At 46.7% G+C, this 14,553-nt stretch overlaps 1 protein-coding gene and 1 non-coding gene across 6 annotated transcripts in view; both read left to right on the plus strand.

Moving 5' to 3' along the window:
* The window catches only part of GLYR1 (glyoxylate reductase 1 homolog), a 34,070-nt gene that overhangs the window by 9,505 nt on the left and 10,012 nt on the right, over nucleotides 1-14,553 (plus strand). For 3 of the 5 annotated variants that reach the window (XM_043560631.1, XM_043560634.1, XM_043560632.1), the window contains exons 4-10: nucleotides 1,465-1,603; nucleotides 2,150-2,392; nucleotides 7,108-7,194; nucleotides 8,108-8,164; nucleotides 8,919-8,969; nucleotides 9,062-9,135; nucleotides 11,635-11,734. In XM_043560631.1, coding sequence (XP_043416566.1) covers nucleotides 1,465-1,603; nucleotides 2,150-2,392; nucleotides 7,108-7,194; nucleotides 8,108-8,164; nucleotides 8,919-8,969; nucleotides 9,062-9,135; nucleotides 11,635-11,734 — 751 coding nt within the window. The remainder of the gene's footprint in view (nucleotides 1-1,464; nucleotides 1,604-2,149; nucleotides 2,393-7,107; nucleotides 7,195-8,107; nucleotides 8,165-8,918; nucleotides 8,970-9,061; nucleotides 9,136-11,634; nucleotides 11,735-14,553) is intronic. The other 2 variants (XM_043560635.1, XM_043560636.1) reach the window with 1 other exon arrangement.
* LOC122472102 lies at nucleotides 10,580-10,686 on the plus strand. Its single transcript, XR_006294352.1, has one exon. It is a non-coding gene; the product is annotated as a U6 spliceosomal RNA (small nuclear RNA).

The following is a 14,553-nucleotide window of genomic DNA, read 5'->3' on the forward strand; positions in this document are numbered from 1 at the left end:
ACCTGCTTTTCAGGGCTTGTCTGGCTTTGCATCTGCTCTATCCTTAGAAACCCTAAAAGGGGGGAGAAGCAGGAGGGTCTATTCAGTGGTTTATTTGCCAGGTAAAGTAAGGGCAAAATTTAATTCCATTTTTCCTCCCCATAGTTTAGACCAATTGGCTCTATCATGTCAACTTTCAGACTTTAAGTTGAGTTGGTCACTGGAAGGTATCTGCTTACCTCACCTGGTTGGAGCTCTATACAGCAAGACCGTGTCTGAGTCCTTGTTTATCGTTCCATTCTCCGTGGGTTTGGCCATAGATATCCTGCTTAGTCCTGATTTGCTGCCATATTTGCAGGCTGATGGCCCGACAGCTATTGTGTTTGTACAGGTCTATTGTCACAGTTATTAACATGACCCTCAAAGCATAGGTGGCTGTTGGTGTGTTGGTCACACTATTTTTATGTACAGAGGTAGCCCTTTTACTGTTGCTAGTGAATATTCTCTAGCTTTCGGTAAAGGAGAGGCCCCTAAGTCAGAGTGATAGCTCAGTTTCTCCTTAACCCAACCTACTTTTTCAGAAGGTTATACCATGAAACCTATGAGCATTACACAGAAGAAACATTTAAGTTACTGTTACCTCGCCAAGCCCATAAAAATCATTTCCTTTGTGCTTGGAAGCTGAATGTCATCTAGGGAAACCACAGGAAAGCCAGCTGGGACAGATTTGTTCAGGTTAGTGTGGCAGGCTAGATATTCCAGAAGTGACGATAGATGGCTTTTTTACTTTCACGTGCTTTATGTTGATGGTGGGAATTAAAAATTAAATATCATAAGGGTATATTCTGCCTTTAATCACGAGCAAAATCTGGTCTCTAAAGACCCCTTGTTACGAATGCTGCCCTCATTCCAAATCACATGTCACACATTTTGTGTGCTTTAGCAGCCACGGACACTGTCATTTATGAACAGGTACCTGTAAGAGCAGCAAATTCCAGATGCTGCATTTCTTTAGCCTTGGGAGCATCGCTGGTTCTCAGCTGATTTGCAGGTTGTCATTCTGGTGTGAGTGTCGACTGGGTGGTGATGTCGCTGTGGTTGATACTGCTTCCTGATGCTCTGTGATGAGAATGGAAGAACATCTCCGGGCCACCTCTGCCCTCCACCAGTGGCAGGCAGTGTGTGGTTCAGTGTGGTAGGCTGGTGAACAAGAGTGCACATAAATAACCTGCAGTTTTGTGTGGAGGATGTTCTGGTTTTGTTTGTGGTGGTGGTTGTGCTTGACTTGTTTCAGGAAACTTGCTTTTATAACACCCCAAGAGTTTGGGGTGGTCGATAACTTGTTTTAAAAAAAAAAAAATGTCAGGCCTGTTTCAAAGTCCAGTTAAACCAAACCGATATCTGCATTCTGTTGAGATGAGGTATTTGATACTTTCTGGCATAGGCATTGTGGATCATATGCTTCCTGTGTGTGTTTTCTGCTAGTGCCTGGATCAAAGTGGAACAGCTAAAGCCATACCATGCGCACAAGGAGGAAATGATAAAGATTAACAAGGGAAAACGGTTCCAGCAAGCTGTGGATGCCGTTGAAGAGTTCCTCCGGAGAGCCAAAGGGAAAGACCAGGTGAGAGACTGATTCTCGCTTTATGCCAACATCAGACTGGTTGTTTTGGCATAGTAACTGACAGATTAACTGTTGCCCAAACCCAAAGCTCTATTCTTACGAAACGCCAGTGGAGAGAACACCACTTTGTTTCTAAGGTATCCTTGTTTTGCCAATCACCTTGAAACTCCATGCATGCGGCTGAGTTTTCTGAAATAGATTGCTGCTTTTAGGAAAGTCACTTGGACTCAGGAGAAGAATCTCACCTTTTAAGTATTTTAAGCCATTTCTCTCTTCTTTTATATCCTAAAGATTAGGGCTCAGCTTCTAGGATATATCCACTGCCTGGGTGTAAATCCCACTTAGCTTTGGGACTATAGGCAAGTGATACGTTTTTTTTATCTGCTTCTCCAAATATCAATGGGAGCAATAGCAGAATCTATTTCGTAGGATAGTTGTGCGGATAGCCCACGTAAAGTGCTTCTCATAAGGTGTGGCTGGTGTAAATGGCAGTGGTGATGGCAGTGGCTGCTTGGGTGGCTATCATGATTATTATTAAACTTTCAGACATCGTCCCACAATTCTGCTGATGACAAGAATCGGCGTAATTCCAGTGAGGAGAGAAGTAGGCCAAACTCAGGTGATGAGAAGCGGAAGCTTAGCCTGTCTGAAGGGAAGGTGAAGAAGAACATGGGAGAAGGAAAGAAGAGGGTGTCTTCAGGCTCTTCAGAGAGAGGCTCCAAGTCCCCTCTGAAAAGAGCCCAAGAGCAGAGTCCCCGGAAACGGGGTCGGCCCCCAAAGGATGAGAAGGTTTGTTTTATTTCTGCAGCTTCTGGGATTAGTGACTTCCTTCTGTCTGTGGCAGAGTTGAGCTCCACAGTGTGCCTCAGCTCACTGAGTGGCCACAGAGACCCATGCTAAGTGCTGCCCTAAAGAGTCCTGCAGACCAGGGGAGGGACACAGCCTGGATGCACAGGCGTGAAATACGCGCAAAAGTCAGCGAAAGGTGTCGCATTCAACCAGGCGGTCAAGGCAGGAGAACAGTCCACCTCGGCCAGCCTGCAAGGGCTGGCACTGGACGGGGCTTAGGAAGAAAGAGGGGAAGTCATTCCAGAGACAAAGGGCATAGCCCACATGGGGCTTGATGTTGGTGTGGATATTCTCATTATAGGTAGGGGACAGGGGAGAGAGCAGAGAGATAAAAGTGGGTTGTCCCTGGATTGTGGAGGTCCTTGAGGTCTACTAAAGCAGTAGTTACTGTCATGGAATCAGGGGGCCATGAACGTGTCTGAGCTGGGTGTCAGTGTGGCAGCGTGCTCCAGGCTGTGTGTTAGCAGTGGTGGAGGCCAGAGAAGAAAGGCTAAAGCCAGTTGGAAAGTTAAACCCAGGTGTGCATTTATCGAGAGCTATCTTGATAGCAAATACTGAAAAGAACTGCCTGAGAGGCACTTAAGAGGAAGGGCTCATAAGATTTAGCAACCGGATACATAGGGTCGAGTGAGGAAAGGGAATGGGAAAGGATTTCAGGTGTTTGCCTGGGAAATGGTGATGCCCTTCTCAAGAGCAGAAGAGTCAGGAGTAGGGCTGGCTCTTGGAGCAAGAGGACTTGGTTCTGTTTTGAGTGTGATGAATCAGAGATGATGCTGAGACCGTCAAGGAACTCTGGAGTAATGTCAGGATGGAACACAGATGTGGAAGGTGAATATGTAGGTGTGTATTGGTGAGGCCTGGCGGGATCTGTCTTCAAGGAAAGTAAGGAGAGAAGGACAGAAGTCTGCTTTGCAGTGAGATTGTCCATAGGTCAGAGTTGCGAGGGGTCGGAGGAGCCTCATACTGAAGTGAAACAGAAATAATGTACCTTCCACCTTCCTGAAAAGATTTGGGTCAAGTCTTGAAAGCCAAGGGAAGAGAATTCGAGATGGAGGAGGTAGTCTGTCAAAACACAGGGGAGGATTGTTAGAGCACAGTCGAGGGGACAAGAGCCAGATGTCTGGCAGAAACAGTTGGGTGATAAGGCCATGATGAAACACCAGACATCATCAGATCAAGGCATGCAAATTCAGACACCAGCGAGACCAGACAGGTAATAGAAGGAAGCAAGGGGAGCTGGCAGAGGGTCCACATCCCTGATCTGCCTCCGTGCTGAGAGCATGAGGTGTGGCAGCTGGCTCTCTGGGGAGGTCATGCTCCATCCATGGGGTTCCAGCCAACTTTTGCCAAATTGTCTGCTTTTTCTCAAGAGAAGCTGAAAATACAGATTTTTATGTGAAACATTCCAGTTTTACATGTTACAAACCAGTTTAAAATTTTAAAATACATTTAGGTCCAAAGGAACATCTTGGGGCTAGACTGAGCCTGTGGGCTGCTACTCGATGACCTCTGCATCACAGAGGGTGCTTCTTGCTGTCAAATAACCTGTGATTGAGAGTAGAGAGAGTGACTGGCGGTTGTGCCAGCCCTGGCTGACGGTGAGCACAGGGAACCACCAGCCAAAGGTGGAGAAGGTTTAGGAAGCTAGCTGTGGTGCATGAAGAACTTTTTAGGGGGTGTGATCTAATTTGGTCCAGTTAGATTGATTTCCTGGGGATCCAGAGGAATCTGAACTGTCGGGTTTTATACTGTTCTCCAAATTCCTGTTTTCTGCTTTCTAAAGCTATGGAGCCTGCCAATTCCTGTGCTAGCCCCGGACAGAAACAACTTCTCTTTGGATCAAGGGAAGTGTACAGGAGAGGTTAGGAGGAGGTCTCAGGCTGGCCTTGAGTCAGAGCTGTGACTCTAACTGGTGCCGCTGTGTGACCTTGGCCAGCTACCTTTGCTTTGCTTTCCTGGTCTGATCATGATACCCTTCCCCCCACTTTGTTATAAGAAGGAAATGAGCAAAAAAGAGCAGAGTACCTAGAGGAGCGTGTGCAGTGCGCTCACATTTGGTCACCAGCTTTACCTTTGTCAGTGGCCCGTTGTACAGTGAGAGCATAGTGGTTTTAGCTGAACCAGAGGCCACCGCTGGCTTACTGCACAGACTCTTCTCACAGGCTCCCAGGGAAGAGCAGTTTGCCCTTGAGTCTGAATTATTAATCAGGGGTAGTAACACTGCTGCTGGCTGTTCTCCGAGCCAGGTCCTCAGCCAAGGGCTCTGCCTACTATTTACCTTTAGCAGAGTCCTTTCTGCAGCTTCCTTCCTTGGCCCAGCCTCTAGTAAAGGATTTGTCAGCCTGGAGAGGAAGGAGCCATGGCTAGTGGTGCAGGGCAGACACAGCTGTTTTAGTTGGGACTGTTGGTCTTAATCAAGCACCTTCAGGGAGAAAATGGGCTTGGAATTTTGGTACATCTTCTGATCTAATAGGTCTTATAGTTTAAAAAAGAGTGTGTGTTGCTACACAATTGTCATTTGGCTGTCAGACTTGTTTCTGAAACAGCAGTAGCCTAGGCTGATAACTGGGCAAAGCCCTGGATGTTGGCTGTTCTGAGCCGTAATCCCCTGCCCCATGAGGATTAGTGGAAAAGGCTGACCTTGACGGTGGAGGTGTCAGTTACGTGCACACAGGGGAAGGCTGGGTTCATGCCTAGACTCTGGCATGAGAGGTGTGCTCTCTCCTCTCTCAGGGGCTCTTATTTCTGAGTCCTGAGCCGAGAAGTAAAACTGCAGCTCTAGGCACACACGAGCCTGACAGAACCGTCAGTCCTGTGGCTTCTAAAATCCCTGAGTAGTGCAGAGAGTGATGATTTGGGAGTCGGGGCCTCTGGTTGGTGCCAGGTAGAGAGTCAGTGCGCTCCATCTCACCGTCCTTCTGGGGCCTGAGGCAGGTCACTGGAGCTGTGTTGCCCCTACCCACAGGGGACAGACATGGAACGTGTCCATCACGGCGGCACTTTCTTTGGACAGTATTGCACTAGGCCTCTTTTTTCCCCAGAGCTCTTCATTCAGCAGATGTTGTGCAGCTCCACCACAGGCCAGGTGTCTAGAGATAAAGCAGCATGATAGTTAGACAAGGCCTCTCTCTTGTTCACTTCTTCCACAGTGAACATCTTCTCTCTGCCAGACATGGCTCCCAGCGAGGGGAAGGTAAACAAAATTGGAAAAGGTCTTGCTTTCATAGAATTTACTCATAATCACATCAGCATCATGTTCTAATGGGGGAAGACAGAGAGGTCAGGGAAAGCATCCCGATAAGGTGACACTTCAGCAGAAATCTAAAGTGAGCATGTGAGCCAAGCACATAACTGTTGGAAGGGCATTCCCAGTAGTGCAAAGGTACCGGGGCAGGCATATGCTTGGTGTGTTTCGAGAATGGGTAGCAGGCCAAGGAGGTGCCAGTGAGTTGGAAAGTGGTGAGGGGGTAGAAAATAATAGGATACGAGGTCAGGGATTAGTGTGGAGTGGGGTTGTAAAACTTGTAGCGCCCCATGGTAATAAAGCTTTTAGCCTGACTGTGTGAGACCAGATGTCAGTTTTCGGCAGAGGAGTGACATGCTTCATTCTGGCTGCTGTGTACAGTCCACACTGCAGGGTTTCAGACCAGCAGCAGAGAGATCCATTTTGCTGCTGTCCAAGTGACAGGTGATGGCGGCCTGAGCGTGGGTGTAAGCAGTGGGGCAGTAAGGAGGGGTTGCAGATCCCCAATTGTAAAGCCATAATCGTTGCCAAGAGATAAGAGGAAAGAGGAGGCAGGATCAGGAAGGAGTACAAAGATCTCAGCCTGATAGAACGGAGCTGCTTTTCTAAGATTGCGAAGACATTGTAAGGAGCTGCTTGGGCAGGAGATCCAGAGTTCAGCAGGCCAAGAATCCCATTAGATACCAAGTAGAAATGTCAGGGGGCAACTATGGCCGGAAGATCACACATGTGGAAAGTGAGTGTGAGGTAAACTCAGTGGTGGAAAGGATGAGAGCACAGCAGGTGTGAAGCTGAAGCAGCACCTCTGCCCAGGATGAGTGTGGGCCAGACTGTTGGTTGAGGGGGCGCACCCCATTCCACTGGGTCCTGCCTTTGCATCAGCCTGGGGAAGGAGTGGAACTCTTGGCCCCCAGTTGCCCTGGGTTTGAAGTCTGGCTTTGTCATTTAGTAGCTAAAACGTTGGGCACATTTCCTCATCAGCACCATGTGGTTTTCTCAGTCTTTTCGAGATGCAGTGGATTCCTTCTAAAGCTGGTACTGTTTTCTGAATGTTCGTTACTGGCCGTAAGGAAATCTTCCCTGTGACTTGCTGATAACACTGCACACCATAGTTGAGTTTTCCAGTGATATCTATCCTCGTGAAACTTGGGCACAAGAAGATATTTTGTTATCTCAACAGAGAAGAAAGGCTCACTCCCTGTCGATGGGAACTTGCCTGGTTCCCTGCAATGGACAGTCAGAACCGTGCCTGGGGACTGACGCTGAAACCATGGAGCTGGGTAGGGGTTTAGTTTAAGGTGGCATGTGACTAAAGGAAGCAGAGCAGTGAAGAAGTTCTTCCCAATTTGGGGCAGGAAGACATCTACTGAGGTTGCCACGGTGTCTTGACCATCTGCCTTTCCCTCTGTAGGATCTCACCATCCCTGAGTCTAGTACCGTGAAGGGGGTGATGGCTGGACCGATGGCCGCGTTTAAATGGCAGCCAACTGTCAGCGAGGTAACACCCCCCCCCCCAACCCCCCCTCCCACAGGCCAAGATAAGCCTGGCCTCCAAGCTAGTTTCCTGTGTGAGGCACTTGTCCTTTCCCCCTTTTTTAAATGGCCAGACAGTTCCGAGGTGTATGATGGGGAAATTGCAAGTCTCCACCCTCGGGGGTGCTCACTGTCAGGTTTGATGCAACTTCTTCCAGACCCTTTAGTACACCCCCCACCAACTCAGCCATCATTTATAGAATTACAGACCCACATGGGGTTTTTATTGTTGGAAATAGGGTTGGTTTTAACAAACGTGAGATTGGCCCATAAATTTTTTTCACTTGATGCTTTATAGACAATCTTTCACTGCAGCTCTGCTATTCAGTAGCTGCACATTGTTTCATCCTTGGAAAGGATGCCCTCATCTCCTGTTGAGCCTAATTGTGAAAAAGCCCTTGAAAGGCCTGCACTCATTGCCACTGTGTTTCTGTTTATATTGATCCTCCGTGAGACGAGACACTCGAGGGGCTGGCACCAGACACAAGTAGGCTGAAACCCTAAAATTGGAAGAGTCCTGAGAACTGATTTGGCCCTGTCTGCTGGGTTATCCAAAGGGACTGGTGAATGCTGTTTTAAAAATAGCATTGTGCCTCTCAAATATTTTCCTACAGTGTTACTGGAATAATTTGTATACCATCCTGACAGAATTGTCTCTCCTTTTCCACTTGTAGTCAGTTTCCCTCTAGCTGAAACAGGGGTCCTTTGTAAAAAGGCTTTAACCAACAGTGGGAAAGTGCTTCCAGGCCATCGTATAGTCGAGACCAGTTCCCGAAGGGGTTTCAGCCAGAGAAGAGTCAAGTTACCAAGCAGTTAACCATGCAAGGTGATCTCTGGTGGGAAATAATTTGTTTTATTTCATCATTTTCTGGTTTTAGCCCGTGAAAGATGCAGACCCTCATTTCCATCATTTCCTGCTCAGCCAAACTGAGAAGGTGAGTTGACCTTTGACATTCTTGATCCTTGGTCAGGGGCTGGCCTGAGGGGACAATGTGGCTCCACGGTTCCCTACTAATCTGAAAAGTCAGGCTCTGCCTGTACCACTGCCCAGAGCAACGAGTTAAAAAGTCACATAGAGACTCACTCATGAATTAGGTGTTATTAAAATTAAAAGTAAACCAAAAAATAAAAAAAAGCATTTAAGACTCAGCAGCTGTGTGGTTGAGACATTTGTGGTTACCTTCAGAGTCTAGGGCAGAAGCCAGACCTCATGAGCTGTCAGCACCCGTCAGGTAGCCCACACTGTTGGGTGGGCACATTCTCAGGTTTAACTGGGGAGACCATCTCTCTGGGCCATTGGGTTGTGGAGGGAAAGCTTCCCAGAGTATCTGCAAGGCCATGAGTTAGGCTGAGTCTTGATGGGACCTGATAGGCTACGGCTTTGGAGTTGGACAGATGTGGGTTCCAAGCCTAGTTACACTGGCTAGCTTTGTAATTCTGGGCACATGACTTAATACATCTGATCCTTAATGTCATCAGCAGCAAAAGCACCTTGCAGAGTTGTGTAGATAATTGAATGAGGTAATGTGTGTTCACTTTCTAATGTGTTACTTGGAAATCAATAAAGTCGAACAGCAAATAAGTTTTCAGTGTTAATGCCACATTTTAGGCCAAGCTTCTTAAGCAATTTATAACGAAGACCAGTTAAGCATTCGGTTTAATAAATGGTTTTTTTCCCTCGTTTATTAGCCAGCTGTCTGTTACCAAGCAATCACAAAGAAGTTGAAAATATGTGAAGAGGTATGTAGGTTCCATATTACCCTATTTTTTTCTTCCACTGGGGCCCTTGCCGTGGGCAGACTGACCTGATGATTTGTGCTTCCTTTCCCTAGGAAACCGGGTCCACCTCCATCCAGGCAGCAGACAGCACAGCCGTGAATGGCAGCATCACACCCACAGACAAAAAGTAAGACCTTTGATGAAAACGCTTCTTACGATTCTAGTTCTGTTAGGGAGTTGGGGATGACTCTTTAAGGGGGCTCTTTACGGGTTGTATCCCAGCCATTGCTGGGACTGAGTGGAAAGAGGGGGAAGGTCGTAACTTTTAATGACACTGTTTTTTTGCCTGAGGGTAATTTTACCTGCGGTAGACCCTGGTCCTATAAATATACAATGGGGTTGGCTTCATAGCTCACTGGTGGCTCTTCGAGTAGGAAGAACACTCAGTTTGGTGGTTCTCAGACTTTCTTGTGCCTCAGAATCACCTGGAAGGCTGCGTGTAAAGCGCCAGTTGCTAGGGCCCCTCGCCCCTGGGTTTCTCAGTCACTATGTCTGGAGTAGAGCCCAAGAATTTGTGTCTTGGACGCCTTCCTGGGTAGGCTGCTGCTGCCAGTCAAGAGGCCACACTTTGAGAACCACTGGCTCAGCAGAACAGTGATGAAAACCCAGAAATTGGCTGTGGTGGAGGCAAGTGGGGGGTGAGAGGTGAAGATGTTTGGAGTAAAGCCCATCGTCCTGCCTTTCCCAGCTCTCCCTGCCGTCGCCACCTGGTCCTTCTCGTGCACCTGTCAGCACCTCTCTCCCTTGCCTGGGCAGGTATGAGAGCCTTGACTGTGGTCCCCAAAGCTTAGCTTGTGCCCACACACACCCCTGCCCTTACTCTGACGGTGTTTGTGGTCATGGTGATGAAAGTGCTAAGACGGACCACTCCCTTGAGCAAGATGGCCCGGTCTGAACCTGCCGTCTGTATCTCCCATGCGGTTCTTTCTCAGACAAAAACAGTACATCTTTTACTTCATTTTTGAGTTTTCATGCTGACAACATGCTTGATCCTACTGTTTATTTTGGGTGAACATCCCTGGGTGGGTGGAGTGGAGAAGACACAGGCACGTTACGCACTAATGAAAGGGGAGGTGGGTATCACCCACTGATTTCAGGAGGACTGTGTTGATTTTTTTACGAAAAGACAAGGACAGGGCTGAGGACAGAGTCCAGTGCTTCCACCTAACGCCTTCGTTGCCCTGTTAGCCAGACCCTTTTTTGACACGAAGGTAAGCCAGCTACAAGGTGAAGCAGCTATGTGGTCTGCTGGGTGTCCTCAAATGCCAAGAAAAGGAAGGAGAGTTAGTCTGCCATGGTTTAGAATCCTAGGGGAAACTGGCACTACTCAGACAACTGTGAATGACAAAAGATCTCCTGGTTTTGAGCTTTGGCTGAAGCTTAGTGGGCGAGGGTGCCATTCGGTGAGGAAGGTGGTAGATTCTGTTTTCATCATTGGATTCAGGCTGGGGGAGCATGTGAGAATCTGTATCCCAGCAAGGATGAGGGGACCCTTTCAGTACAAGAGCCAGTTTGCAGAGGTGGCTGTGGATGTGACCCCAGGAGACCGAGAATACTAAAAGGCTAATAGGGTTCTCACTGCAGCAGCACATGGACTAGCGTTGGAACGATACAGAGAAGGTTAGCACGGCCCTTGCGCAAGGATGACAGGCAAATCCGTGAAGCTTCCATATTTAAAAAAAAATAAAATTAAAAAAAATAAAAGGGTAACTCAGGTCAAGTGAGGTGGAGAAGCTGTGGAGAGAAACCCAAGCCAAAAACCAGCACACCAAGGAATAATAAATGAAGAAAGTGGCATTGGTTAGCCATATCACATACAAGGAGTGAAGTACAAGAACCAGAAAGAGACATTGGGGCAAGATAAAATCACCTGTAAAAGCAGTAGAAACGGCAGTAGTAGCCAACAGCCCCCGAGTTCTCGGGGTTGCACAAAGGAGCAGGCTACCGGACGTGAAAGTGAACAGGCATGCTGTCCACCTGAACTTTAGTCCCCAAAGATGAGAATGGGCCTACAGTTAGAAGGGTGTGGTGGAGAACTGTGGACGGGCCAGTGGAAAGCCGTGACGGGGTCAGGAGAAGGCAGGCATAGGAAGAATTCGTGCTCTGGAAAAGATTGGCTCCAAAGGAAGCTTTGAAGAGGGTCAAGACCCGTCTCTGCTGGTAGCGGGAAGAACACAAGTGTAGTGTCGGAAGTAGAGCTGGACAGGGAGATGAAGACTGATCCTGATTCCTACAGCTGAAGAAGTTTGCTGATGTGCTTTAAAGTGGCATCTGAAAGCCAGGCATTTGGAGGGGTCGATCGGGAAGCTGTTGCAAGAGCCGAAGACAGAAGCCTGCTTTCTTGCTCTAACGGAATTCAAAGCTCAGACCGTCTATCACAGCAGTAAGGAAACAATTTGGGAGACTTGCCCTAAACCATATGAGAGGCACACCTCTTTCTGTGGCAGGCAAAGGTCTAGAAAAGCCCATTTCAATTGAGGGACCCTTCTAAACAATGGCAGGGTAAGAAAAGGCACAACATACACACACTGCTTCCTGCTCTGCTGTGGTGCTGCCAGCCGCTGAGTGGTTTCTGGTGACCATGGTCCCACTCCACCCTGAACCGATCAGTGTCTCTCTTTTTCAGGATAGGATTTTTGGGCCTTGGCCTCATGGGAAGTGGCATCGTCTCCAACTTGCTAAAAATGGGTCACACAGTAACCGTCTGGAACCGGACTGCAGAGAAAGTAAGCATTCGTGGCGGTGCTTGTCAGACGGGGTGGGACAAACCCTTGACCCTTGGAGTTGGAGTAACTAGTAACTGAGGATAGGAATCTTCCTATTGTCTCCGCTCAGCATTTTGCATGTGTAGAGTAGCCAAGTATAGAGCCAAGCTCTATAGTTCAGGCAAGTAAAGATGGAGGTACAGAAGCTTAGGATGTTATTTACAAAAGGATGTAAGCTTAGGATGCTGTTTATAAAAAGTAAACACTTAAAAACATACAGGCCTATAAAAAGAAGTGAAATTCTCCCTTCCTTGCCATTAGCTGAGGTAGCTCACATCAGGTGTTTGTATCCTTTTGTTCATGCACGTGCAAATGCATGTGAGTATGTTAGTAATTCATTGATACCGAGTGTGTGGAGATAGATTTATTTCTTCCTTTTGCATGGCTGCACTGTATTCTGTCGTTGGGATTGTATTAACAGCACCTTGCAGTAGAGCATTCTGCAGTGATGGAGATGTCCAGGATTTGTCCAATGTGACACCCACTATTCACATGTGGCTCTTCAGCACTTGAATCAATGGCTAGTACGACTTAAGAATTGAAATTTTAATTTTACATCATTTAAATGTAATAGTCCCCCATGGCTAATGGCAACCAAAGTAGGCAGGACAGGTTTAGAAGTTCTTAACCTAGGGTGGTGGTCCACCACTTCAAGGGTCTGTGCATGCCCTGAAATGGAACTCCAGGTCTGAATGTGCACCTCTGCACTGGAGAGAAGCCATGGCTTCTCCCATCAAGTTCTTATCCAAGAAAAGGTGAAGAACAGTAGTCTGAGTACAAGAAACTAAAGCCCTGTACTCACCAGGAACACAGGAAGAGACTGAGGAAGGACCAGCCCGTTGGGAGCCTGTGTGGCTGAACATGTGTTTACAAAGTGACTGGATGAGCACCCCATGTGCAGCTAGGTGCAGCTGTGGTAGGAGGGTGGTTGCTGAAGGAGGTGGCAGGCCTAATGGATTAGAATTAACAGAAATGTTCTTGGCAAGGTAAAAAAAAAAAAAAAAAAAATCACTCTAATGAAACAAATGCCTTTTCAAGGATAAAAGGAACTGGTTGGAGAGTCAAAGGGTCTGTGGGGGAAAGGGCACTGAAGGCCCTGAAAGCCTTACTGAAGGATTTGGGCTTCAGCTGCTGGGCATTGGGTAGGGGCTGTGGGGACCCACGTCAGGAGGGTGATCAGGTCCCATCGGCAGTATTTGTTGTGATTCGAGGCAAGGGTAACCAGGAAATGTAGATGCACAGTTGCAGAAGTTGGGAGAGTCAGGGTTTTCCTTATAAGTGCCTTCCCCTTTGATAGAAGTGCCTCTTGTCATCCTGTATCTTGATTGGAAAACCTAAATGTTATGTAAACATGGCCATTCTTTCCAGATTAATTTATGGGAAAGCAGTAGAGCATAGCAGTTAGGAATCTGGTGTGGAATCAGACAGACCTAAATCCAAGTTACAGCCATCCTGCTCACCGTTTTTAGCAACGCTGTTTATCTCCCTAAGTCTCAGACTTCTCATCTGTGCAAAAGATTAAATGAGATGATGTAAAGTACTCAGCACCATGCTTGGCACAAGTTAAGTAGTAAATGTCATCTTTAAAAACTTGTCTAATTCTTTGGGGTGACTGAGTCGGTTAAGCGTCTGGCTCTCTTGGCTCAGGTCATGATCTCATGGTTTGTGAGTTTGAGCCCCACATTGGGCTCTGCACTGATAGCGCAGAGCCTACTTGGGATTCTCTCTCTCCTTCTCTCCCTTCCCCTCCCCAGCTCACATGGGCAGTCTCTGTCTCTCAAATAAATAAACATTTTTAGAAAGCCATCTAATTTTTGACCATCCCTGTAGAATTGTTTTAAACTATCTTGGCAAAAAAAAAAAAAAATTACTCTCTGGTTCTTCTGGAATAGCTTATGGAAAACGTATTTTCAGAAAAGAAAGTAATGAGATCTCTCTCAAGCAAAGTTTAAAACATAAAGCAATATACTAAAAGGCTGAGTTGTTGTGTACCGTGATAAAGAAGCACACCCATCAGGTAGGCTGGACAGCTGGGGCTGCAACTGATAGAGGTGGCTCTGTAGGAATCAGTGAGATAGGAGAAAGGTCAGTCAGTAAGTTCTGTTCAGGACAACTGATTGCAAGTTTGGGGAAATGCTACTCTCACCTCCTACCACGTACTAAAATAAATTGAAAATAGACTAAAGTGTGCATCAACCAAATGTGCTTATAGCAAATATGATAACTCAACACACACAATAGCTTACAAAAGAAACAATAAACGAAGATATTAAATTTAAAAGGTTCAGTAATTGGAGCACCTGCCTGGCTCAGTTGGTGGAGCCTGTGACTCTTGATCTCATCTTCATGAGTTCAAGCCCCACATTGGGCATGGAGCCTACTTAAAAATTTTTTTATGAAATTAAAAAATATGTAAAAGGTTCAATAATCAAGAATAATCAAAATACATATCAAACAAAAAGTTACTGGGTTTGGCAGGTTAAATCATCAAGTAGGGCAGAGTTTTTATGTATTTACGGATGCTTGTTTGTTGTTTTTAAATGATGTACTCAGTGCTGGTAATTTGATACCTTGCCAGTGATCATTATAAATTAACATGGCTCCACTGGAAAGCCATTTGTCTACATTTATTAAGAAGTTGAACACCATTTGGAACCTGCTTGTTCTACTTTCGGGGACCTAGATTCAAAACATAAAGGAAAAGAATTGTACATAAAGATATTAGTTGGAGTCACTTTTTTTTTTAAGTTTGTTTATTTTGAAAGAGAACGAGCAGGGGA

The sequence above is a fragment of the Prionailurus bengalensis genome, chromosome E3 (assembly GCF_016509475.1).
Source record: "Prionailurus bengalensis isolate Pbe53 chromosome E3, Fcat_Pben_1.1_paternal_pri, whole genome shotgun sequence".
NCBI lineage: Eukaryota > Metazoa > Chordata > Mammalia > Carnivora > Felidae > Prionailurus > Prionailurus bengalensis.